Genomic DNA, 27,850 nt, shown 5'->3' with positions numbered 1-27,850 from the left:
TAACTTGTACTGTCTCTTGGAAACTTGTGCAAAAAACCCTCTTAAATGAGCTTAGATTTTTCATTTAAGAGCTGAACCACAGACATGATGTATTCAATGTGCCAAGGTAAGTTATATACTAGACAAAACTGCCCTGACACTTTCTGATGCAGCATATTACTTTTGTTTAAACTTACGTATTTATTTATCTGTTCTGATTATTATTCACAAACCATTAATTACACAAGTGCTGTTAAACCAGGTTTCCCTCTTTTTCCCATCTTTCCTGAAGGTACTTACTCAAAACCAACTTACTTTAATGCATTTTCTGGTACTTAATTCCTCTGGAACACTGCAGATACTTATCTATTCTTTTACACAGCAAACAGAATATAATGTGCAAGAACTACATGTTCTTACTGGTTCTTGCCTTAAATCATTATTTATAAGACAATCTGGACCAGTAAAAGCTTCCACCTCTTACAGCTGTATAGGGGAATTAGATTTGCTCCACATCTACAACCCACCTCTTTTTTTTCCCCCTTGCTGAACAACAGCATTCTAACTATAGACTTTTTCTGACTGGATGATAGATGAGCCTGAAAAATGGTAGGCAGCTGGACTAACTGGGCCTGGTCAAGAAAGATTTAACAAAAGCCCTTCAGTATTAAACAAACCCAAAAGGTTTAAAAATACATATCCCTTGAGGCCACATCTATGAACAGCTGTAGGTGTAGCTGAACAAGACTTTATATACTGGATTCTCCAAATGCTATATACAAAGGTCTGGTTTAAAAAAAAATGTGCATCAAAGTTCTGCCAGAGCTTTGCTAAACACAAAGAGCAAGCTATAAAATTATTTGTTCAGGCCTCCCCTGAGTGTTTTGTTCTTTGGTACTTTTGTTTCATAGTGCTGATCAAATGTCTGTCTAGATTTCCATTTAATAATTGTGACAGAGCCAATTGAAGTTTTAGATGGAAGCTAATAGCACCCATGTTTTAATTTGCTATACCAACATGTCTGTTTAGTTCTGCCTGCCTTCCCCAAAGACTGTTTGAAACACTTACTAGAAGCTATACAGAATACGAAGGTTTATTTCAAAAGAATACATTTGCAAGAATACACATAAATGCACTCAATGTAACAGTACCTTCTGCAAAAATAGGTTACAGAATACCCAATAATGAAAGAACAATTGTATTTCTCTACAAATTAAAAAGCAGAGATCATAGCTTGGACAACCTTCCAAATGGAGGTTATAGTTGTGTATGTTGTGAGAAGTAGCTAACTTTGAAGCGTGACACCACAGAGCTAATGTTGGTAAATCAAACTACTAGTACATAGCTGCAAACTATTATTTTATACAGGATTAACAAATATTTTGGTTCCAATTTGTTTGTACACAGCTCTTGTGCCTCAGGGAAAATGCTTATCAAAGATACACAAAAACTATCCAAAAATTACAACGTAACTATTAAAATGCCTCCAAAATTGAGAGGAAAGCAATCATGTTAAATTAAAAAAAAAAAAAAGAACCAGGGCTTCCAGACAAGATTTCCTGTTTTTAATCAGAGAAAGTTTACAAGAAATTTCAATAAGTTATCTTGAAACCAAGCAGCTGTAGATCTTAGAATCTTCGTGGAGGTCCACCTTTAAATGGCTTAAATCCTGAGCCACTTCCCCTCTGCATGGAATTGCCTGTGATCTGTACAACTCTATTGATCGGTGAAGAGTTACTGGAAACAAAAGTTTTAAAACAAGCATTACTGTAAGCATCTCAATTCTTGCTGTACAGGTAAAAACACTGCTACCTCACAGGTACACTCAAAAGTGTTAAGTCTTAAAAAGACATCTGAAACCATGTCTTTGCAAGAAGTCACTCACCTGAACTAGCAATAGAACTAGCAATACAGTTTTGGAGCCATGTGCAAGCATGGAGGGATGGATTTGCATGTTGTGCCACAGCAACCAAGCCATCCCCAGAAAGTAATGTTGCTTGCACTGAGACTATTACACTTCCTAACCATAACCAAAGCTTTCAGAGCTCAACTCCCTACTAAGAGAACAGGGTTTGTACCTTGTATGTGGAGACATCATGCCACCTCCACGACCATCCCCCATTCTCCTTGTGTCGTGATATCCACTTCCTTGAGAACTAGGTCCATGCCATTCTTTTCTTGGTCCAGTTTCACGACTGTGGCGTTCAACAACGTGTCTGTCCTCACTGTAGTGCTAGTAAGGAAATGACAGCCATTTTTAAGCTTACAGATTCTATTATCTACACTTCTATATTATATAAAAGTCAAGCATATTGTAATATTTCAGTGCATAGGCGGCTAACCCATGCTTACAAGAGTGCTGGCCCAAGTAACTCAAGATTATTGGAAATTAGTTTGGTTTTATGACTGTGGGTATGCAGGAAACTAAGTTCTATGAACTCACAGCTTACTTCCAGTTCTCCCATTATCTCATGTAATCACTGACAAGCACATTCCCTATAGCTACAGAAACACTATTCTGGAAATGTTTCAGGACCTCATAACATGAAGCAATTGAGCTTGTGGATTTCAAAACCAAGTCTTAGAGAAGGTTCTCTCTCAGTAGCACATTACAGGTTGCAATGACCATCTGCCCTGAAAGTAGCAGGTGGTGGAAGGTTAAGAGCTGTAAAACACAGGATGGCAACTTGTAAAAAGCCTAATGAGCAACTCATGCAAGTATTGTTCTGATCTACCTGAAAGACACTAAACAAAGGAAGAATTGCATTGCATATCTTCTCTGCAGTTTCTTGGGTTATTAAAAATACCCACAAAAAAGAACCTTGGAACCAAACCATGAAAACAGTCATAATGCTTGCTACGGAACTGTACGATGCTACATCTTCACTTTTTTTAGTGTGACTGCGTTTTCCAGTCCCTCGCTCATGCACACAAACACAAGGTGACTTACTTGTCCTCCACCTCTTTCTCCCATCACACCTCGGTCTCCATCTCTGCTTCCATACCCCGAAGCACTGCTACGGCTACCAGGAGGTGCACCTCTCACGTGTCCGGACACTTCTCTTCCTGATCGATCTGGCCTCTCACCTCTGTAAAAATTGCTTTTATCAAAATTTTGGTTTCAGTATAATAGAATTGGTACCAAATCATAACAAATGTAAACATCTACGATTCCTTTTTGTTTTTCAGGTTCCTAGGAACTTGTAGCTAGCTTCAGAAACATACTTTTAGATCTGTGTGGCTCTTTAAATATTGACGTTTCTGTCATTTGCTTACATCTACAGTCTTGCAGAAAAGCCTCCTTTCTTAAACCCTCCTCTTATAATCATATTGCTGCATATGATTAAGGACTGCTGCCAAGTCAGCATCAAGTCTATAAATGAGGTTTACCTTATGTGACAACATACACAATTTTTTTTTTCCAATCCTTTTGGAAAGGAACTTGGCCATTCTTTAGGAAGAAGTCTGTTCTCTCTTTACACTGGCTCTTGAGGAATTGCTGTGGATAAATTCTACAAGAATCAATGCCTGAATGAGTTTGTTGGATAGCTGACAGATTTACCTGCCATCCCGTTTGTCTGTGTTTATGCTTCCCTCACTCTTCCAATTTGTTTGTCTAGGTGGATTTGAACCAGGCTCTCTTGGATGTCGACCATGTGGTATTTCAGGCCTGTCATGAATTATCACTGTTCTTCTTTCATCTCTGTCTCCTCGCACTTCTCGTCTGTCTGTATCTCGAAGTTCACTTCGTGGTTGGGGTGGTTCATTTCTTCTGGAGTCACTGAAGTTCTTAGGATATCTCTCAAACCCCGGATCTTCTCTTCGTGCTGTTGGGCGAGTCTTTTTTGCTTCACCTTGATTTACGAAGCGTTCTCGCCTAAGTTGTTGAAGTAGGGAAAAGTCATTTACTGGTCTCCCATTTTCTCACTTCTCTGCACAAGCACACGCATATATATCTATGCATGCATACATTATTCACCTTTCTATTACATCATCTTTACTACTAAATATCTGGTACATCTCCTTCCCACTCCAAATTAAGTTTATTTTGACAATTGTCTTCTTAAGCTTGAGTTATTACAGCCAGCTTAGCATTCTTTTATGTATTTATCTTTTCACATTTTGGTCTATATAATTTAAGCAACTGTAAGGCCTCTTTTTTGCCTAGTGTGAAGCAGAGGGAATGCTAGATTTCTCAAGTCAGCTAGAAAACGTGATTTTAGTTCACTGCAGCACAAAAGTCCAGGAGCTTTCTCCTTAGAGAAAAGCAGATTAGATTCCAGACCTGAACCCAATAAAATTCAGGACACAATTGCAATTCTGTTTCATCAGAACTGTATAAAACCTTTAGCACCATTCTGAACAGTTAAGAGTGAAATCTGAAGTAGTGCTGACAGGTAAACACCTGCCCTGTGACCTTAACTTACCTATCAAAAGATGATGATGGAACAGAACCTTCTGGATATCGGCCCCGCTCTCTGTGATCAAAATCATTAAACCTGTTCTGCTGACGACTATAATCTGAACCATGACTAAAACGTGCATCTGTATCAAGAGACATCTTCTTATTCTCACTCCAGTAAGGATCATCTCTCCTTTAAGCAAAACAAATGAACCCTCATTAGCTACGTGTCTCCAAATCAAGGCCTATCAATTTTCTTTTTAAGTCAGTTTTAAATTTTAAATCTGTTTCGACGGTGTTTGTTTGACCTTTGGAAAGCCACTATCAAAGGGTGGACTTCTGCATAGTAAGGAACAAAAACATTTAAGAAAACAAAGGAAAACATCCTTCAGTTTCAAGTGCAAATTCAATAGGTTTTATTAAATATTTTATTAGTATGTTGTCTAAGCAACAGTTTACCATATTGGGCAATTCAAAATAAAAGTTATTAAAACTCCTCAAAATAAACATCACTAATAAAATTTTGCCTTGCAAACAGACTCCTAGAGGAAGCCTTGCTGATTGGGAACATTTAGGTACAGAGTCTCTGTAAGAATGAGGTTTTTCTCATCTTGCAAGCACACGCAATTGCATTATGCTCTTTTTGTACAGTAAGAATTAAGTCATGAGATGCTTCTCTTATTCAAGATTCTCTTACAGATAATGTACGTTTCATGCTTGCCCTAACAGTACCAGAAATCTAGTTCTTCTGTGAAGACTTGTTTCAGGTACAAATGTGTTTCCAAGTTCGAACTATTCTGGCTTGTTTTCTGCTAAGTACTGCAGAGCTGCAGAGCAGCTGTTTCAGAGTTCGGTTACCTGTGATCTACATCACGGGGACGTTTCAGAGAATTTCTCTTCTCCTGTTCGTAACGCAGCTGCTGTTGTTGCCGACGAAGTTCTTCCCTTTCACGAGCAATACGCTCTGCTTCTTTTCGACGTTCCTACCATTAAAGAATAAAAAAATACAATAAACCAGTTCTTTATTACAGATACCTATAGAACAGTTAGCAAATATACAAAGTTATGTGATGGTTTTCTATTAAAGGTTATATAATTCATCCTTGCGTAGCAGTAAGAGTGATAAAAGCATGAGGAATACTTCTCTTAAAGAGTATACAACAGATCTGGAGAAGCTATTTGCTGTATGACAGAAGTATTGCCAAGTAATTGCTTGTATTGCTACTGTAGTTGTTGCCCGGAAACACACCTCCTTAGGTCTGCTGTGATATTCTCTAGGAAAAAATCTAGTAAAACCATGGAAAACTAGTATGGGCAATACGATCTGATGTACTTCAGTGCTAGAGACTGTGACATAGTCACTGCATAAACCAGTAGCAAGAATTAGCCATCAAACTACTCTGAAGTGAAGCACACAACAGAAAGATTACTGCTGTATGCTGTGGTTTACACAATGTTTAGTCCGTTCTTCTATGAGATGAGTGGAAGAGTGAAAACTTCCCTGCAAGTGCAAACTGAGTTATACTCTAGTCCAAGCTGTACCTGTTCGATACGAACACGCTCTCTTTCCAAACGCTCTCGTTCCATCCTTTCCCTCTCTAGTTTTTGCCTTTCAATTTCTAGTCGTTCCCTTTCTCTCTGCAAGCATTCTTCTCGTTCGTGCATTATTCGTATGCGTTCTCTCTCACGACGCTCCCTCTCTGCAATTTCTCTTCGCCTGAAGAAAAAGGAAGCAGAAACTAATCTGAAAAGTGTTCTCATTCAAAGCTAACATCAACTTAGACATTAAGAGAAAATTATTATACAAAGCTATTGACAGAAGACTGGTAATGGAAGTCTACTCCTTGTAGCCAAAGTGATTTTAGCTTATTCTATAGAATCATTTAAACAGATGAGATAGCAGGGGAAGTTTTATCAAGAATTCTCGCTCCTGCTGCATCTGATGTTGGATTCATATTTTTATATTTTTACCAGGCAGATCAGTAAGAAAAACACCTTAACAAATATTATGATTTGGATCTTAAAAGGAAATGCTATTTCCTACTTTTTTTTCTGTTGGAAATTTAGAAAGAGTAACATAACCACTCTGACTTGCAGAGTTAGGTATACTTGTCAACAGCTTCACTTCACCTTGTCCTTTCTGTCCCCTATAGCAGAGCTTACAGGAAGCAGGAAAGGCATTTTCTCCCAGTAAGCTACCTTAGGTATACCCAGCTAACAGGAAAAGTCATTTAACAATCCTCTGCAAAGTTTTGGCCACATGAGAAGAGCAGAATAAACAGTGTACACAGAATAAACATTTGTGCCTTTAAATAAAAAGGCTAAGAGTGTATCATACTCAATTTGTCATTTAGATACACAACAGTTCCATGTTTAAACAAAAAATTCTCACACAGTTTCTGACCACCTCTCTTCTTTTTAAGAAGAAAACTCACATGCACTTGTAAGATACCCTTCCCATAATGAACACTAAGCTATGTGTAGATATATATGATTATTTAAAAGCTATTAGAATCTTACAGTCATATAAAGATCCTGTAGAGTTCCAGACTTTAACACTTGAGTAAAAGGCTTGACAAAATGTGCTGTGATTAGATTCCTGAATGCAGTATCTGATAAATTAATGCAAAGGTAGCCTTTAGTGAAAAAGTTGAATTACTACCTTCGGAGTTGAACAGCTCGTCGTATTCGTTCCAGTCGAACCATGTGTTCTCTCAATCTCTGTTCCTTCATCTTTTCAAAAGGCAAGATATCCTTTCTACTTGTGTATTCCCTGAATTTCACTTTATCTTGAATGATACGTTCTTTGTTCCTCAATATCTGTGGCTATAGACAGAGATTACAATGGTTATTTCAGAAGTCTTAATCATTTAGGGAGATTTCTGGATGGTTTCTTCCAGTATCATCAACTACTTAGCTATCCCAAAGCATAGAAAGCTTTTATCTAAGCTTCACAGTTTGTGATAGTTTGACTCCTCACTGAAAATATAAATTGTAACGTAGAATTAAATTTATAAATACTTACTTTATCAAACCTTCCCCTTCTAACTGTCCTAGTGTGGCCTTGGTCTCCCTTTGTTTGGTCTAAAATTACAATTTGACCTGGGCTTTTACCACCTAGTGAAGAGAGGAGACAAAAAATAAAAATCTTTAAACACACACACAGAGCCCCCTGTATTTTCCTATTACAGCCTCTCCTTACTGATTTTTCTAAATCTCTAAATTGAACTGCTACTGGTAGGAGAAGTGTGCGAGCACATCTCGAATTAAGTGGCAATATAAAAAATGGAAGCTTTTATGTCACCTCTCAAGTAATGCATGTTACTTGAGTCTAAAAAAGAAGAGGTGTTTATCCAGTTTATCCGTTTATCCAGTAAGAGCAAGAACATGCCCTGGAACAAGCTGGACACAGATTCAACAGGAGGAAACATGGCTATATTGCATACTTTTCTTCTACTTTTTTACTGCATTCTTGATTAAGGCCACTTGCTCCATTATCACTCTTCTCGTCTTTACCTTCTGTTTTCTTGGCTTCTTTACTTTCCTTTTTTTCGGATTTCTCGGACTTCTTTTCTTCTTTTTTGGTTGAGGGAGTTCTTGTTAGAAAAGAAGCACATAAACACAATGAGGAAAGTTCAACTGACAGGATTTTCACAAGTTCAGAAGACATGTGAAATTTCTTACTTGCTGGCTTTATCACTTGATGTAGTCTTCTTATCTCCTGTGCTTCTACTTGAACTAGATTTCTCATCGCATTCCTTCTTCAATTCTTTTTTGGAAGGATCACCTTTCACCTGTATTTTTTTCCAAAAAGAAACACATTAATACCCATTCTTGCAGAAGATGGGTCTAGTTTAGAAAACACTTTCATCTTGCTAAACCTACTTTCTCAACAGAAATTTGTTGTCCATGCAGCTCTGTTCGATGAAGGTGTGCAATACATCTAGCAACTTCTGTGCTAGAAGACATTGTTACTATGCCGTAACATTTTGCCCCTGGGCTTCGTGCATTTGTGACCACCTTTGCACCAAGTACCTACATAAACAGGCAAAATTCAGGTTTTGAGAGAGACATTTCTACTAAGAAAATTATGGTATCCCAGTAATGCTTTTACTGTAATACACAGAAACACATGCAAAGAAAAAAAATGTCACCCCAGCAGTAACAAAAACCCCACTCCACTAGAAAGAGTGATGCTCTTCGTTTTTACATTAAGCCATATTACTGCTTACATTCTCTTTTCACCACTCCCAACCTCATGAACATTATCTAAATGCTTATTTTGACAGTTGCCATCAAAATTAATTCACAGAAACACTTCTGACAGTTCATCTCTGACAAATGAACTCCCCTCAAAAGAAGGTGGCAGCTGCCAATTAATGGCAGGAAGGTTTAAGCAATATTATGCAGTAGCTTAAATGAAGGAGCCACATACTAAAGGAACATTCTTCAAAGGCACATATCAAATGTGCAAGTTAAGCAACATCAGCAAACAGCTCTTTGACACTTGCTCCTTGAGAAAGCATTAAGCTTTGTGATCCTGCTCCTTGATTGCATTTTTTTAACTGCTGAGACAATTTTCTGGCTGTAGTCGTACTCTAATACAACAATATTATCTAACAGCCTGTAATGCTACAGTCACTTAGAGATAAAATATTTCCCAAGTAATTAAAAATGGGAAGGTAAGTAAACACAAGCACCCAACAGCTTTACAGTAAAAACAGCTAAAGAAGTGGTGGTTTTAACAAAATAATATTCTCAGATTTCAACACTTGTGAAGGCATCAAATGAAGTACCTACTGAATTAATAAGGAAAACCATGTATCCAGTAATTAGTATATATTTTAGCTAGTTCCCAAGACATGATAATGTAACTGCATAGTTACACCATGAGTACACAGTTAACTATCAGCAAGTCCTTTGAAAAAAAGCTCCCAAACAAGCAGATTCTATAAAGGACTGTTTCTACTACAGTTCTCCTGCTTAGCACATTGTCATACACTCAGTTAAATACACTTGCTGCAAAACAACACACACATAATCAATGTATAGTTTTTTTGGAAGCCAGTCATATTTGTGACAATTCTTTTGCACCTATCTTACCTCAACAGGAAGACAAAGTTCTGTTAAAATTAACATATGGTTAAGCATTCACTCTTACTTCAGATGCTGAAAACACTGGCTTTTTTAGATGACAGTGATTAGATATTTAATCTCAGACTTTTATTTAAATCAAGTTGTGACTCAATTTCTGTAACCGAATAGAAGAGGCAGAATTGACACACACAACGCACATTATCACACTCCACAAAATACCTTTCCATATTTGCCAAAGAGATTTTTCAAGTCAGCTGCTTTTGTGTTGGAAGACAGTCCGCTAACCCACAGGTTTCTAGTTGAACTTCCACTGCTACCACTAACACTGCTTGCACTTCCTGAAACAAGTTTCACAAAACAGCCAAAACATTAAGGAGACAAAACATACCAAGAACATTGAGCTAAGCTGTTGCTGAAAGGAAAAACTTAGCCCGTTACCTTTACGTAACTGTTTATCCAGTTACCTTTCTTGAAAAGGCTTCTATATGAAACAAAAAAATGCCATAAGATTTCATTCTTTTATTCAAGGGTTGAGACCAACAGCTTGGCTAACTCAAACCCCAATGACAGAGCTAGAAAAATCATACCACTCTTCGTTAAAGGCATGCTTTACCCTGGACCTGGGTATGTACATTTAGCTTCAACTTCTGGCTCTTATGAATACCTTCAATCCAAGAAATTTCTTTTGGCACACAACATTTTTTCCTCATCAATACATCTTTACACTGCTCACTTTATGAAAAAGGTGGCAGAAAGGTAAATAGAGGAGACCTGGTTAATCCTAGACTCCAGAATAACACGTCCAATTTCCACAACTTTTTCAACTATCTGCTCTTCATCCAAAGCAGACTTTTTTAGAAGTACTGCTTGCTGTAGAATTGGATACAACCCACCTGAAACATTTTCCATATACTAAGAAAAATACTAAAGAAAAGCTTTAAATGCCAACCCGCTTCTTCCCTGTGCCCTCCCCCAAGCATTAGTCATTTTTCCAACATAGAACTAAGAATTTAAGAGATTGGTGTAATCTTATTCCCAGCATCTTTTATTTATTTCAATTTGCTGTTGTTTGCTGTTAAATGTATGAACTGCTTTTGAATATGTTGACATGTAGCCAGTCATGCAGGCAAGACCAGAATTGGATCTCCACCTGGAAAGTTTTTAAAAATCTGGTGGCATGCAGTGTTTTGAAAGGTAATATAACCACCATGAGGAAAAATTGTAGTTTTCTTTCTTCAATGCATCAAGACTGCATAAGAGCAGAAGGCACCAAGCCACAGTTATTGTCCAACTGGGAATCTATTGATTATCAAGCTATCCAGGATTAACCATGATAGGCTTAGAATGTCATTAAATACCACTGAAGAGCCACTGTACTGGCTTTGGCTATGTATTATCAAGATAGCTTTATGACAGTTACTGTAACAGTTATCGTATACACTACATGAAAGCAGGTTTGCTCTAGGTTTATTTAATTTCACTGTAAACATGTAACTATCATGAAAAGACATATCTAGAGAAGACTGAATTAAGTCTGTATAAAAATCTCTCCTTATGAAGTAATTTATCAGTTAACATTCCATCTGTCCTTTAGTGATAATTCAAGAAACATTAAGTAAAGGTTTTTGACAGAGCTGATAGGCAAAATAAGGAGACACGAGTTTATACAAAAGCATTCATTCAACAATGAAGCATCAGCATAAGTGGTGAATTTGTAATCATAATAGAGGTTTTTATGGTAACAGATGGAAACTCTGAGGCTGACTGGTAGGTGAAACATTAGGAGACAGCCACAAGTGCACTTTTGCTAGCTGATTTCTCAGCTCTTACCTTTGGTTGAGATTTTTATTTAAAAATGAGCTAGAATTAGGTAAAACATAGTCTTTTTTTTTTGCCTAAGTATTTGGAATTATTTTTTTCTTATTCTGTGTATAACAGCAAACCAAACCATTGTGTGTAAGTCACAGCCTCCTTATCTAAAAATTGCATCTTATTGAAACAAAAGACTTAGGAAGCCTGAAGTGCAATTTGTTCCCAGGAGTATCTTGAAATAGGAAGCATTTAGTTCAAGACAGCACTACCCTAATTTATAATAGTTACCTTTATCATCCTTTGATGTTGTCTTGCTTTCTTTAGATTCCTTAGCAGAGCTAGAGAAGCAAATTAGAAATCAGAAGAAATTTGAAAATGCGGAATTTGCTAAGTGTTGCAATTAATACTACTAGTAGACAAGTTAACATTTCAAAAAATAAAAAGGGCTAGACTGTGTATTTGAACAAATGATTCCCTTATGGATTCTTGCACTGATTTTCCCCAAGATGCCTGAAGGTCTAGATTTTCTGACAACTCTATTCAGTGGATATATGGCAATCTTCTCCAGATTTCAGGACGGGGACTTGACTTCATTTTGTGTTCTTAGAACTGATAGCTGTTCATTACCATCATCACAAGGACATTTAAAAAATCGTCAATTTGAAAAAAAAAATAAATAAATGCTGACAATTCGACAATGCAATCAGTAGGACATAGTGTCTATACGAAGATCTTGAATTCTAAAGAGTAACTTATGGCGGTCAAAAAACCTACAGGCAGGAGCATAGGATACTAATTATAAGATTCTTGCTGCTACCCCCTTAATGTAGAGTGATCTTATTGAATGCTGGTACTCAGTATCGTAAAGAACTGACATAGAAAAACAAACCTCTTTGCTTGACCAGAGGCCCCAGTAGACGAGGGACCTTTCTTCAAAGTATCCTTTTCTTTGTCTCCAGATTCTGCTTTCTTTGAACCTTCTCTGGCTTCCTTCTTGACAGGATCACCCTTCACGCAGTCTTCCTTCTTACCATCTTTATGGTTCTCAGTCATCTCATAGTCCTTGCTTTCCTTCTCCAGGCTCTGTGAAATGGTATCCTGCCCATCCTTTGGCTTACTTGCTTCAGAATCTGTAATTTTCACATTTTTACCTGTTTCTAGGAGGTCATCACCATCAAAATCCAGAGTGATGGCATCTTCAGCCTGGATTGTAACCGATATGTTATCATCCTCAGCTTCTTTCACAGAGGTGTTAGCTTCCATCTCTTCATGAGCCGTGTGATCAGCCTCAGCTAGGCTTTCTTCTGAAGGAAGAGGTTTAGATACTTCTTGTGTACCATCACCAGAACCTGCTTTATCTAAGAGGATTTAACAGGAATAAATATGGCAAAACAAGAAGTTTAAACAATTTCATATGCATAAGCTAGAATAGGACCTAGAAAATACAAAGCCAGTTATTAGCACTGATGGAAGGTTAGAAAAAAACACAAGGTGTATTAACACAAATATAAATCCTTTACCCAGGATCACTTAATTCTTCATGGCAAAACATATTTTCTAGAGACAAATACCAAAACATTAGGAGGGAGAATATGGTTCCATCCTGGAGGTACCCCTTCTTCATAAGAAGCATCCATTTTCCAGTTTAGGATTTAGCGTTCCAGAAGAAAATAGTTGCTTTGGACGCTCACAGTTTGATTTAAGCTGTCGTTGAGTCTTCCAGGTTCTAGGACTTCTTCCCAAATCCGACAGAATTACAGTCTTGGAGAGTTTCAGCCAGTCTTCCACACTAGTGTTCTCTTTTGCTTTTCCTTTCCAAGCAGTTGTTTGGCAGTGAAGGTAGTTGTACAAGGCTGCTGCAGAACACGTAGGAGTGATCTTTAATCTAGAGTTCGTAGACAAAGGGTTCTCAGTCTTCATCCAGCAGACGGATTTTCCATCTCAGTCCCACAGGCATCTCAAACCATATTCTTGGATTTGTGCAGATGAGGCACTTCAGCCATAGGGTCCCTCGTAAACATGGAGCCTGAAGTTTTATCCTGTAACTTCAGTAATGTGTTTATTCCATCCTGTGTAAATTGATGGTGTTCCACATCCTTTTTAGTCCACAATATGTAGAATCCTTAAGACTTCTGTCCAGGAAGTCTATTTGCCCAAATCCATTGCATTCCTTCAATTTTCACTAATGAGCACAGCTTAAACAAAGGTAGCCACTCCACAGGTTTCCAAATACTTGTTTTACCATCCTATATACAGCTGCTATTTCTAAGTGACAGTAAGCCAAGTGTATGATGGTACATACATTTGTTGGGTGCTTAAGCTCAGTGTAAGGGTGTATCATTTCACTCCATTAAGCATCAGTTACTGCAGTGCAAGTTGGGAGCCTGTGCATCAAGACTTACCGTATATTAAAATCAGCCCTTGAATACTATGTTTTTTAATTAAGAATCATAGTATTATGCCTGTATTATACATCCACCACAGTAACTGATTAAGTACTGTAGTCAACTCTTAAGAGTAAAATAACTCTTACGAGTCAAACCCAGTGACTGCAGTGATTCAATGTGCTAAGCTTAATGAGACAACTGATACTTAGGACTGGAGACAAGCCTAACATTAGAAAAGAGATTGAATGTTACAAGAGAATCTTGCCTGCTCTACCAGACTAAATATCTCTGAACACTATTAAACTTTAAACATACCTTTCTCATTTTCTTCATCTTCGCCATCCTGCAAGAAAAGGAAGTCAAGACTAAATGTCTTCTAGTTTTAAGCTTCAAGAAGAACAGTTAATGTTTTCCACAGAATTTCTATTATACGAAGACAAATTAACAAACTGAAAATCATTTTCAAGAAAAAGATGATCTAGAAAGCAAGCCTGGGCATCTCCCTTATAAAAATCACAGAAAATCCATCTCTAACACTTGCAGCTTCCAACAGGATGGAACATGGAAGCATTTTCTACCTCTACCCTTAACTCTACAGGGTATTCGAACTGTCCCACGTCTTACTTGAGCCTCCAGAAAGGATGTCACACTGCTAATTACTGCCTTCAATGAAATGAAAGCAATACGTGATGAGCTTTAAAAATTTAGGACAGAAGTCAAAAACTAGGTAGACATCCTCCACTAAGTACTTAAAAATTAAACTGATTTTAACAGGTATTTACTCATGTACTGTTATCCTTGCTGAGCAATGAGACATTAAATTCCATGTAATACAGAATGGAGTTCTGAACTTCAAGATGCTACAGATTAACAACAACCATAAAAAAAGCAATGTCAAACAATGACTGCCCTAACTCTCTCCACAAACCTTGTCAAAAGGCCATTTTCTATGTTAAAACAGGAACTGAAACTCTTGTATAGGCTGCATATACGATGTTAGCATTTGCCTCAGCCCTCTGAAAAGTTTAAGAGAGTTTCAAACATAGTCTTTATTATGTGTATGCACTAAATACTCCCAAATTGTAGACAGGAATTTGCATTTAAACAGGACATCTTATTTGGGTTATCTGCATTATAAAAAAGTATGAATTGAAGCTTCCCATACTGGTTACCTTTACTGACTCTAAGATGCATACTGGAACAGAAAAAAAAATTAGTGTAAAGTGATCATTTCCAATTGAACAGACATGAAAATCACCTTAAATGAACTGATTTGGAACTTACATGGACAGCTGGAAAAGGGTAGTCTTCTATGTCTTGCCCTTCATTATCCTATGAAACATAAAAAAGTCCTGCTCAACAAACTGTTCATAAAGCATTTAAACATTCAGTGAGTCAAGAGATGCATTTAACTAAAATGTTAAAATTTAAGTGGATACACACTCAAGAAGGTGAGCATCGATCAGTTCTCATTACTTGTATCTTTCACTTTACGTTATGTATGTCACTACTGGTACCAGGGAAAAGGACTAGTAGCTTGCTCTGACCACCCAGAAATACAAACATTCTAAGAGAAATGTATATTTTGCTAATTGAAGTCCACGTGAAGTACAAAGTACCTGATTTTCAGAATCCTTTTCTGCATCTTCTGTAGTCTCTGCTGGCTCCAAGTTGTGGTATCTTTTCTTTTCTGCAGATGGTAGTTCTTTAGAATTCAAGTTTTCATTTTCAACAGATTCTTTAAAGTCTTTCAATTCATCATTTCCATCTTGATCACTTGCATCTTGAGTCTCCAATTCACTTTCCTTTTGGTGTGAGTAACAAATATTTGACATGACTAAGGGTACTAGTTATATACTGAAAGAATCACTGCTAGAAGCACTGTTTCTGCACCACATCCATAATAAAAATGTATATGACATTTTAAACCCCCACACACCTTAAAACATTTATGCAACACAGCTGTGAACACAATAAAAACAATACTCTGAATTTCCACCTAACTTAACAAAGGAAAATGGAAGCTTTGCTTGGTAAAGCCAAACATTAAAACTAAATGTAAAATGGGAAAAAAAGGTACATACTTTTACTACGTTGACAAAAGACTCCTCTTCAACTGACGCATCGCCAGTTAATTCATCAGTTTCCTGCTTTCTACCTGAAAAGGTAGGAGACGCGAATGAGCAGAGCTGCTACGTAGACTTTCTTTGAATACTGCTTATGTGTTCGGCCATTAATTATTCTCTCTGTGCTCTAGTTTATCTGAGTTGTTCACTATAATACAACCCTCCCAAGTATTTTCAAGGTGAGGAGAACAGATGTCAGCAGAGTGAGCATAGGAAAAAAACAAACAAAGGAACAAACCCGGTGCTGTTGTGTAAACAAGAGGTTAGACCTAATTTATTAATTCTAATACCAATCCTTCTACTCTGAATAACAGCAGAATGCAGGAGAACATTAAGTTGTACATCTACAGAATTACTGGAGTTAACTCAACTTTATGACTTAAGCCTTTGGAAAGGCCTTCCTTTGAACAATAATTACCACCACTGAGCAATTTAGGTTAGAAGAGACCTCTACAAGTCATCTGGTTCACCCAACCTTCTGCTGCAAAGTAGAGCTACCATCCAAGTATGACCAGATTTTGCTCAGCATTTTATTCAACTTCTTGAACATTCACAAGTACAGCAACTGCAAGCCTCTCCAGGACACCTTTAATTTCCCTCATCACTAGAGGGAACAAGTGGCAGAAGAATCAAGTCTGGTAAAGCACTTGGATGTTTTTACATCATCTTTACTGTACTAAGGGCATGCTGCACTGAGGAATTCTGTCCTTCCAGTGAATACATATTGTTCCCTAATAAAGATGTCTCTGTGGAGATGCAACTAAACAGTTGCCTTCAGAACCCATTGCATTTCCCTAATCTTCTGCAGAAACAAGACTGAAGAACACGAGATATCAGTATCTTCACACAAACACACCCTTTGTAGAGTACTCTGTCTCTCTGATTCATTCTGTCAAAGATTATGTGATGGTCTTCAGTAGCTCAGGGTACAAAAGCAGTTCTGTTAGGAAGTGGCTTTGCTATCTTCTGCTGAAACTCAGCATCAATCAGAGATACAAATAAGACAGCAATTGTGATCAGCATGTAATGCTTTATTTTTTGACATCATATCTTCCCTCATCCCTTCATCCTGTAAGGGCTGGCTAAATCAATTCTATAGATATTTAAAATTAACAGGAAAGAAAAACATAAGCTGAAGTTTGATACAATATGGATATTTCTGCTGCCTGTAATAGTAATTTTTTGTCAGCAAGTAATTTCCGTAGTCTTTCATCTGTGCTTCTAAAATTGCATTTCAAAGCTGGAAACTGCTCAACTTACAAGGCAAGGAGAGAGACTACTGTTTTGGTTTTATTTAGATTCCAGCTGGTTTTACCCATTTCACTGAAAGGTGGCACTCTGAGAGTACTATATATGGCATATTTCTGATTTTGGGTTCAGACACACACTAGTCTCCAGGAAAAGACACATGACAGAAGTTATTTGTATGATTCCAAACACAAGACCTACATATTCACATGTAAATGCAAATCTTGCCACTGATTTTACTGCATTTAAAACAAACACAACATCCCTGATTTCTATTTGTAACAGAAGTGATCTGTCAGATTTTTGGTACAAAGAGCCAGTAGCACAGGTACAGGTAGGGAGGCCAGCTTTCCTCAGAGAGAGGGGCGCACACGCACTGAAAAGGACGGTTTCTGATAGGTGTGAAAGCTGATGCCTGAAAGCAAGACCAAACCCAATTTTGTATTTTAGAATTCTGTGATAGAATCTACAGCCACAGATAGAATAGGCCACCTGGGAGGACTACAAAGAAGTGGTCCAAGCAGACAGAGATCAGGTTAGGAAAGCAAAAGCGCAGATAGAATTAAACTTGCCTAGGAACACAAAAGGGACAGCAGGGACAAAATGGTGGCCAGGGAAAGACAGACCTTCTCCAACAGGAGAATGGAGACCTGGTCACGATGGATACAGGGAAGGCTGAGGTGCTCAATGACCACTTCACCTCAGTGTTCAATGGCAAGGGCTCTAGCTGCACTGCCCAAGCTTGAGAAAACACAGGTGGGGAATGGGAAAAGGACGATCTGCCCACTGCAAACAAAGAGGAGGTCTGAGACCACCTAAAGAATCTGAAGGTGCACAAGACCATGGGGCCTGACAAGATCCACCCATGGGTCCTGAAGAAATTGAGAGATGAAGTTGCCATCATATTTGAAAAAAGTCATGGCAATCTGGCAAAGTCTCTGCTGACTGGAAACAGGGAAACATAACATCCAAAGGGAAAAAAGGAAGACCCCAAGAGCTATAGGGCAGTCAGTCTCACCTGTGCACCTGGCAGTATTATGGAGCAGATCCTCCTGAAGGCCTTGCTAAGAAAATGAAGACAAGGGGAGTGGCATTGACCAACTTCACTAAGGACAAATCCTGCCTGATGAACTTGGTGGCTTTCTACATTGGAGTTACAGCACCAGTGGGTAAGGGAACAGTGCAAATGACATGATTTACCTGGGCTTGTGTAAAGCATTTGATACTGTCCCACATGGCACCCTGGTCACCACATTGGAAAAGTATGGACTTGAGGAGTGGACCACTCCCTGGACAAGGAGCTGGCTGGATGGCTGCACTGAGAGTTGCAGTCAATGTCACAAAGTCCAAATGGAGACCACTGACAAGTGGTGTCCTTCACGGACACCCTCAGTACTGGGACCAGTGCTGTTTAACATCTTTGTCAGCAATATGGACAAGAAGTTTGTGGATGACACAAAGCTGTGCTCTCTAGCTGACATGCTGGAGGGAAGGGATGCTATCCAGAGAGATCTGGACAGGCTGGAGAGATGGGCCCAAGCCAACCTCATGAAATTCAACAAGGCCTACACCTGGGTCAGGGCAATCCCAAGCACAAATATAGGTTGGGTGAGAAGAGGCTTAAGAGCAGTCTCAAGGAGAAGGACTTGGGGGTTGTCAGCTGATGATAAACTCAACATTAACTGGTAATGCACACTTGCAACCCAGAATTCCAACATCATTTTAGGCTGCATCAAAAAAAGTGTGACCATCAGGACAAGGAAAGTAATTCTGCCCCCTTACTCTGCTCTCAAAACCCCACCTGCAGTACTGCATCCAGTTCTGGTACCCTTAGCATAAAGGGGACTTGGAACTGCTGGAGTGGGTCCACAGGAGGGCCATAATGATCAGAGTGCTTGAGAACACCCCCTCCTGTGACAAGCTGAGAGTTTGGGCTCCTCAGCCTGAAGAAAAGAAGGCTGCAGGGAAACTTTATAAGCAGCCTTCCAGTACCTTAAATGGGCCTACAAGAAAGCCAGGAAGAGACTTTATACAAGCACTTGTAGGGATATGATGAGAGAAAATGGTTTCAGGCTTGAGGAACAGAGAGTTGGACTAGAGATCAGGAAGAAATTCTTTACAGTGAGGATGGTGAGACATTGGAATAGGCTGCCATGGAGGGGGTGAATGCTCCCTCACTGGAGGTGTTCCAAGGCCAGGTTGGGTGAAGCCTTGAGCAACCTGGTCTAGAGGAGAGTGTCCCTGCCTGTGGCAGGGGGTTTGGAACTAGATGACCTTTTGAGAATCCTTCCAAATTAAACCATTTATGAATACCTTCCATAAAAGCAGTGAGAAACAGCAAGGATTTCCGCATACATTCAGTCATTTTGTGTTTTACTCCTCTCACATTTTTGTTCTCTGCTTTGTTAAACCTGAAAGACCAATTTTTTTCTGCACCCCATATCCAGCTAAGAATACACACAGACATGCAAACAGAGCAGATGCTAGAAAAATTTAGCAACTCTCTAGCACATACTATCATGAAAGCTATTTACATTTCCTCATTTTGGCTGAGGATAGTGGCAGGTGAACTAGAACCCAGTCTTTAGATCAAACAAAATGAAATGGACAAAGTAACCTCAAGTTATTCCCAACATTCAGCAACAGCAGCTACAGAACTATATTTGACTGACATGTTTTTACTGAGACAAAGTTATACCTTTCAGTAATAAAGCTGTCCAGGTCTTTTGCTTGCTGATAGATTGAGCCAGATAGGAATACATGATTTCATTATTATTTCATTCATTTTTGCTTCTTCACTCTTTCTTTACAGTAAGTGCTTGTATTCAGAGTAAATGGAAGTATTCCAAGGCATAAAGAGAATGAAAGAATTACCTTCACTTTTCAGCTTGAAGCCAGAAAGTGTTAAGAAGTTTGCTTTCCCTCCTACTTCTGTGGTTTAGGTTACTTTGATCTGGTTAGACTCATATTGCTCAAAAATGGCACTTCTAGGTTTGATACAGATAGTTTTCAGATGTTTGTACTGTAACTTGCCAAAAAGCTAGCATCCCCAGAAGTTCAAAGCTCTTCCACAAGCATGTAACAAGGTGTAACAAACACCTTCTAGAAACTACTTCTGTGAACTGGTATCACCTCAGGGAAAAAAACTGGGATGAAAATGTATGTTAAAAATCATAGTCTGAACAGCTGGACTGTCTCTACAAGTTGCCAGCACATACCAGAACTTCTGCATGAGTTTATTCATGAGGTGGCTATTGAAAATGTCACTGGTGTAAAGCAGTGCACATCACAACTCTGGGTGCCTAACACCACAAATACTAAATCACCTTGGAATGATGGCACACCTTTATAAGCTATGCTCAATCTTTTTTCTGGAAACGGCAATTGCTACACACCATAAAATTGTAACAAACTATTTACACAGAGAATGATTATTCTCCTCAGAAGTTAGCAGAACACCCTTAAAATGTTGGTTTAACATTATACAGGTTTAGCTTCCACCTCATTTATAAAGCTTACAGTAGCATAAGCTTGTTTTATCTAATCATGGTGCCCGACATGAGGAATTCAGGCTACCTGAATGCAAGCAGAATTATAAACAGAACTATAGAAGAGGGTATTTTTTGACAATTCTTAAACAAACTAGACATCTACATCTCAAGAAATAGAATGATACACTCAGCATAAACATTTGGAAGGATTAGTATTTGCGTTTCTTCTGGTATTGCTGCTGAAGCCCTCCAGTAGGGTTCTATCACAAATGATGCTAAAATTTCATTTAGAAAGCAGGCAAAAAGGAGGAAGGATAAAGAAAATATACAGCAGAATAAACTCTTCACAGTATTGTTTAAGAAATCTGCTGCAATTCGAATAGCATTGTTTACCACAACATTAACAACATCAAATTATCCAGTTATGTTTCTGTGTTCTTAAATAGTATCATAGGGCAGTGAGAACATTTAAGTCCTCTATAGTGTCTGCAGAATACCACTCCTAGTAATCTATGTTTTTTTTAGAAAGGATGCACTTCACAAAGTCAGATACTCTAAAGAATGGCCAACTTGCTCTCAGTATTTGTCATTATTTTTGATCACACAATTAAATACTCATAGCACTTTCTAAAGCAGCTCATTAGAGACACTACTCAATGAAAGTGCTTAGAAAGTATTTGGCAACATTACTTCTTCCTCTCTGACAGCACACAGAAGGCACATCTATAGCTTGTACAGTTTTGCTTCAATAAAGCATGATATATCCTAACTTAAAAAAATTAAACCAACTTTCTAGTATTGGAACCATCCATGCAAAGTGTTTCTAAGTTCAGTCTGCATTTGAAAACATTTAAAGTGCTGGTTACAACTTACAATATCTTCAATTTCTATAATCAAACATTTTAGTTTAGTAATTCACTCTCCTTTTCTATAAACCATCTACTCATTAACTCACAAAAAGTCTTGTTTAAAATGAATGTTCTCTACAAATAATTTACATGTATCTTTCCTCAGAAGAAGAGAATGTATTCATTTCCTTACAATGTCTTAGATAAAACATCTTAGAAATAGTGAGGATTCTACAGTTGGGTTTATCTTGACAGAAATACTTTGAATTTTGCTAGGATAAATAAACTGATTGAATACCAGTGGACAGATACCTAGAAATAATAATAGAATTGAAAAGCCTACTTTGTGAGTCGATTACAACATCCCTTGTAACATTAAGAGGTCTAATTAGATGTGCAATAGTAGTGTGTGAAAGGGCGGGCACGCACATGCTCACCACCAAGAACAACTCACTCTTCATCTTTACTGTTTTATTCAGCAAGTGCAAAGCAGCTCAAAGGAACCAGCTACTGCAAAGAAGTGACAAGCTTCATGCTTGCCCTAATAAAAATTAAAGAATTAATTAAAGAATACTAATTTTAAAAAATTATTCAGAAAAAAAATGAAAACTCAGCTTATTCAAGATCTAAATCACAGTATTTGTACTAGCACCCCGCAGACCATGTCACATAGGTAACATAGCCACGAGACACCTATTTTCAGTGCAGTCCAGAATCCCTCTCTCCAGCGGTGATTCAGTGGACAGGAAAACTGTCATCTATGGACAAGCTCACTGCATAGCACAGCGTTTCAAAAATTCAAATTACAGAACTAGTGTTACAGATGTTAATGACTCAAAGAAGACAAAATGAATTGAAATTTTGCTAATATAGTTATTTTAATATTACTGAAGGACAGATGACATTAACGGATCATGTCCCCCACTCTGCTCCCCTTTTGAAGGCCAACAGTATACAAGTGGGGAAAAAAATCCCAACCCCAAAAAAATGCAGTAAAAAAACCTCTAACTAGAGGGTTTTAATAAAGGAGTTAAAATTATTTGGGCAATAATATAAGCCAGCTACCATCAGATGTTAACATTTGATCTAAAAAACCATATTGTCAAATTGGAAATTGTCAGAAACTAAAAGGGTACTTAAGACACAAAGTAGTAGGTGTCTAACTGGCTTTAGAAACTTCAAGAGCACAAAATAAACATTTCTGATTACACAAATACTCTGATGTTAAAGCTGGCAAGCCTAAAATATGTTCTTCATACACACTAATTCCCAAACTTGGTAGAAAAGTAACTTTCAATCACCAAGTTACAGTCTATCAATATGCTACAGTCCTTTTGAGTGCAGATACTGCAGAGGAATCTCCATAGTAAGAACACCTGAAAGTTTCATGCTAGCAGTAATTTCCTTCAGATAGCAGAATAAGGAGCACAATGTTCATTCTTGAAAAAAAACCCAGCCTTTTCCAAAAACTGTCATCCTTTTACAAAAAGAGAAATTTGTCCCTGCCTGCTACATTCCAGGGTGGAGAGGCACGACTGAGGCTATAAAGATGAAGCACTTAGTTTGAAAACTTTAAGTTAGAGTAAACATCAACTGGCAAAACCGACTGACCCCACCTGTATACCTCTTCTGATTAACCGTTCTGCAGTTCTGTACCTCAAATATTTAATTAAATCAGCTTCTGCCAAAAGCTTTAGATTCTGACTAACCGCCTAAAGGACTGATCGAAGAGTCTTGCTGAATTACAGAATCCTTCTGCAAGTATTCTTTAAGCTGTGATGCAAAATCCTCCAATTATGCACTTCCACAAAGAAGATCACAAGGCTGCTATGTTACCTCAATGTTGGGCAAGTCAGTAGATGCCCTATTTCAAATGACTCCATCTTCATACAATATCTTACGCTGCAGAACTTGGTATTGGACACTGACAAGCTGCTGTTTGTTTTAAGAGAGGAAGACTGACATTCAAAGCAGTTTCATCAAGGTTTTATTCTTCTACTCTCAGAATTCTGCAGATGCTATTTTGTTATCCCACAGCAAGTTGGCTTTGTATTATCATCATCAAAAGCTTGTTATAGAACAGCAAAAAAAAAAAAAAAAAAAAGCAGCAGTACCTACTCGGTTGATGAATCCGATTGGTCATGCCACTACAAAATCCTATTCTATGAAATTATGTCCCACTTTTAGCCTCATTCCTATTCATCTTCATTTTTGTCAATATACAAAAAAAAAAAAAAAAAAAAAAAAAAAAAAAAAAAAAAAAAAAAAGAGGGGAAACTAATATGTCACTCACAGCTTGCATTAATACTCCAAATCAAGTTTTTCTACCAGGCAGTGCTGATGAATTAGACATCCTACTTTCTCCATGGACCTCAAGTTTCAGTAAACCTGGCTACCAAAACATTCAGATGTCCAATGAAGTGCCCGCCACTGGACACAGTTTGTGATTTTTAGGAAGAGAAACATCCTTCCTCCTCCCTCCTATCCACTTCTCTTGCTGCCGTGGGAGGTTCATCTTTAACTCCCACACCCTGACCTTTTCTGAGGCTGTATTTTCTTCATAAATGAATACCTAATACTCCTACCCTCTTTTATACAGCCAAAATAGCATGGGACAAAAAAATACTATAGGACTAGTAGCACTGTTAATTTTACTGTTCAACAGCAGTAAAATAATTAAAGATCCATTAGTACTAGTCTGAAGCTGGGGGGGCAGGGGGAGGCATGCATTAGCAAAAGGCAGAATCAGTAAAGGAGGCAACACCATTCATAGTGAAGAGCCCTTACAATCAGGAGGAGGATCAAGATAGTTCATTTTAAATCAACTGCTGCGGAATTCAGCAGGAGGCCATGCATCTGCACATGCCTCTGAGAGTTTCACGGTGACGTATTAGTGAGTGGATTTTTGAAGTGCTAGATTTCAAAGTTTTGAGGGATATCTTTCAGTTATTAGTAATATATTTTGGCTGAAAGCACCACTGAGGGAGGTCACATCAGAATCAGCAGTTAACACATACAAGAAATAGTTAAAAAGAAATATATTTTTTTCTTAGTGTTAGAATCAAACCAGTAAGATAAAAATAAAAGATCCTCCCCAGACAAAATAGCAAGTTTTCCTTGTGCCACACTGTAATACATCATGAACCTCACATACTCTTGGCACAAAATCTACTTATAAGACTTCTGTAATCCAAAAAGGAATGAGGAAAAACTCAAGCTTGCAAAGTGAGTAGATAACAACTTCATGAAGGACGTATTTTACTGAGGTTAACCAAGAATGTATATATAACACATATGCTTTATGATTCAATTACGTAGAAGAGATGTCAGAGAAGCTACTGAAACCCTGCCTCAGGCAGCAGCATCGCCAGTACACAAAGTACCTCTACAAAAGGAAACAGTATAACTAAACAAAAAATTGATTCATTATGGACATCGTGATAGTAGTGTGGAGACAAGGAGGGTGAAAAGCAGCAGATAAGAGTGTTCTTCAGTCATTTAGATCTCTACATGTAAAATTCTGGAAGTGTTTCCTTATTTAGCTTCCATACAGTTTTCTCAAGCATCAGTTACCTTCCCAGAGCAGGAAATAAAGATATGTCACGGAAGATGACACCACATCATTAAACACTTTATTTCCTTTCACTTTTCTAGCATATAAAATGCGCTCTAAGCAAATTGATTTTATTATTAAATTCCCTTTCCACAGCACCAGACAAAAGCATGACTTCTAAGACAAGTGATGGAGGTGTAACACTGATCATTTCCAAAACAACTATCTACAGCACATGGATTAATATTCTTAGTATTCTTCATTGAACATACAGGCTATGCATAAGACAGATATTTCCTTTCCCAGTATTACTTCATTACAGATGCTCCCAGAACAGAAAACAAAGCCCAAACAAAAAATTCCCCTGAACTCCAACTCCCAAAACAGTATTTAAACACTTACGCAAGAGAAAACAGCCAATGCAATCACTGCCAGAGTGGTATAGAATCTAAATAATTATCTTCTACAACAGAAAAACTAAAATTCCTTACAATGTTTCACAGTAAGCCTTCACAGCCCAGACAGCAATTCGTATTTATAAACTCTCTCTGCAGTAATAAGTATACTAATAAACCCACACACCACAATCCACTTCATTCAATGCCCCATATATTCATCACTAGCCTAGTCCAGTACCTTCTCACAGGTAAACAACCTCTTAGTTCTTCCTTCCCTCTTGCACGGATACTCTTGGGCACTCCAGCACCAGAGCTGTGCAGTATTCTCTACACCCACTTTGCACCTGTAACACTCCATGTCCAGGATCTGTTAACACAGCATACTCCAAAAATCTCTCAGATTGTCTACGCAGCCTTAGCACACACAGCAGAAGTCTCCAAGATCTGCAAGCAGTACAGCCACTGCCATTTAACACATTTCCTAACCCACCCATTTTCCATATATATCCAACATCCCTATACACTGCCTATACAGAGGGACTGAAAACAGATGAGTAAGGCAAATGATACTTGACATGACAGAAGTCACAAACGGGGATGCCACAACTGTTTCCAAACTACAGGCTGCAGTTCCACACTCCTTCTTTAAGGTGCTACACGCAAAAAAAAACTGCTTAAGAATGTAATGCACATCAATAGATCATAACCTTTGCCTTTAGATGGTTTCTTGGCGGGTGTATCAGCTGAAACAGTTATTTCAATATTATCTGGATCGCCTCCTTCCTCTTCAATAGCCTAAATTGGACAAAAGAAATACAATTACAACAGATTTCAGTGGAAAGTTAGACAACATGACTTCTGCAGAAGTCAATCAGCCAAACAATTATTTTTTTCCATCTTAAAAATATTTTATAAAACACCTTGGGTTAAACCTTTCACTTAAGGCTGAAGGAGAGAGGGTACACTTAAGTGATAACGACAGGTGTTTAAGCCATTAAAACAGTATTTTCAAAGTAAAATTTATCAAGGATCAGAGCATTTCCCTTTGGAAACAAAACTAGAAGGGCACTACGACATTCATAAGGGCAGCAAAAAAACAGGAGGAAGAGAAGCACAGAAACCCTACAGGAACAACCAGCCCCGGGACTCTTTCCGGCGGCCGCCCTAAGAGCTACAGCAGGGAGCAGGTAGGCAGGAAGGAAGGCAGGCCGCGGGGCGAGCTCCACCAGCAGGACACCAGACCCAGCCCAGCCCGGTCCGGCTGCCGGCCCCCACCCCAGCGGCCCAGAGGGGCGTGCCACCCCGCCGGAGCCACGCACCGCCGCCGGGGCTGCCTGGTCACGGCAGACCCTCACCCCGACACCAGCGACAGCAGAGGGAGAGGTCCCGCCCCCCACACCGGGGACAGCCGCTGGGGCCACGAGGACCCCGCCCCCAGAGCCCGGCAGCCCGCGGCGGCGAGCTGGGCTCCCCGGCCGGTCTAGGGTGAGCCAGTCCCCGCGGCCTGTACCGGCCTCTCACCTGCTTGAGCCGGGATATGAGCACGGTCTTCACCCCAGTGATGTCCAGGTTGCGTCGCTTCAGTTCTGACTTGAGATCGATGACCCGCAGGTCGGTAATCTTCTTGCTCTCAGTGAGGGGCAGCGCCACCACCGCCGGAGCGGCGACTGCCGCCGGAGCCCCCGCAGCAGCGGGAGACGAGGCGGCGGCCATTTTAGAACGACTGAGCGCGGCAGCCGCACGCACAATGAACCCCCCCAGCCCGGCCAGGCCGCTGAGTACCCGGATGGAGACCGCGGCCGACCTGGGAGTGCGCGCAGGCGTGCTGGGCTTACCTGGTCCCGGGACCTCCCCGCGAGAGGCTGGCCGCGGGCGGGACGGGGCATCAGGCGCTGCTTCGGGCTTGCGGAGCCCGCCCAGGAAGGACGGGCCGGGGCTGCGCACGGTGCGGGGTTGGGTGCTTGCTTCGGTTGGTGGCAGAGTCGAGAGCCATGAGTTGCCCAGGGGCGGTGCGGGCGGCGGGGTCCGGGATCCTGGCCTGGCAGGAGGCGTGGGCCTACAGTGAGGCGGGAAGGTGTCTCCAGCTCCTGGGTTGGGGCAGGCCCGGGGAAGTACCGAGCTAACGGTGATTATGCGGGCTTGTCTTTTGCTGGTTTCTCTTGAGAGTTTGTGTTTGAAGATTTTATGCAGCTGCGGGCCTTTTCAGGAAAAAAAAACCATTTAGTAAGTGTGCAGTGGTGGCCTGTGCGCCTGAGTTTGCTCGGGTGCGTATAGCGTTCTAGTGGGGCCTTAACGGAGCTCCGACCTAGCCGCCTGCCCCACTCGGCGGCGCTGAGGGGCGGGCAGTGGTCGCCCAAAGCGAGGGTCTATTGTGGGTGTTCTTTCTGTGGTCCTTTGAAAGCTCACCTGAGGGACGTCTTGATTGCTGTTTCAGTTTATTTGCTGTTGTAATTAAGCGTTCTTTGGAGTTGTCTCAGATTTTTTTTTTCTAAATAAAAATGTGCTTATT

At 39.4% G+C, this 27,850-nt stretch overlaps 1 protein-coding gene across 2 annotated transcripts; it reads right to left on the bottom strand.

Moving 5' to 3' along the window:
* Positions 1-160: 160 nt before the first annotated feature.
* Positions 161-27,850, bottom strand: SLTM (SAFB like transcription modulator). 2 transcript variants are annotated; one of them, XM_064157516.1, is made up of 21 exons: positions 26,863-27,850; positions 26,049-26,136; positions 15,762-15,835; positions 15,297-15,482; positions 14,962-15,009; positions 13,993-14,020; positions 12,180-12,648; positions 11,579-11,628; positions 9,698-9,816; positions 8,267-8,416; positions 8,066-8,175; positions 7,898-7,977; positions 7,407-7,498; positions 7,044-7,207; positions 5,924-6,098; positions 5,240-5,364; positions 4,407-4,574; positions 3,542-3,856; positions 2,930-3,080; positions 2,058-2,212; positions 161-1,716 (listed from the first exon to the last, which is right to left on the bottom strand). In XM_064157516.1, the coding sequence occupies exons 1-21, from the start codon at positions 27,052-27,054 to the stop codon at positions 1,608-1,610; spliced, it is 3,048 nt and encodes a 1,015-aa protein (XP_064013586.1). In that variant the 5' UTR covers positions 27,055-27,850; the 3' UTR covers positions 161-1,607. The 2 variants fall into 2 exon arrangements, with proteins under 2 accessions (XP_064013586.1, XP_064013587.1); XM_064157517.1 differs by having other exon boundaries at positions 2,930-3,068; positions 26,863-27,849.

The sequence above is a fragment of the Pogoniulus pusillus genome, chromosome 17 (genome assembly GCF_015220805.1).
Source record: "Pogoniulus pusillus isolate bPogPus1 chromosome 17, bPogPus1.pri, whole genome shotgun sequence".
Classification (NCBI taxonomy): Eukaryota; Metazoa; Chordata; class Aves; order Piciformes; family Lybiidae; genus Pogoniulus; species Pogoniulus pusillus.
The sequence above is the reverse complement of the archived record's forward strand: the minus strand, read 5'-3'. Positions and strand labels throughout refer to the sequence as shown.

Bases quoted from the DNA above. Each gene is read 5' to 3' on its own strand.
- SLTM (XM_064157516.1), bottom strand. From the start codon at position 27,054: ATGGCCGCCGCCTCGTCTCCCGCTGCTGCGGGGGCTCCGGCGGCAGTC. The intron at 15,836-26,048 runs GTTATGATCTAT...CTACCTTTTCAG, and splicing joins GAAACCATCTAAAGGCAAAG to GTAGAAAGCAGGAAACTGAT. The intron at 1,717-2,057 runs GTACAAACCCTG...TTTTGTTTCCAG, and splicing joins ATGATGTCTCCACATACAAG to TAACTCTTCACCGATCAATA.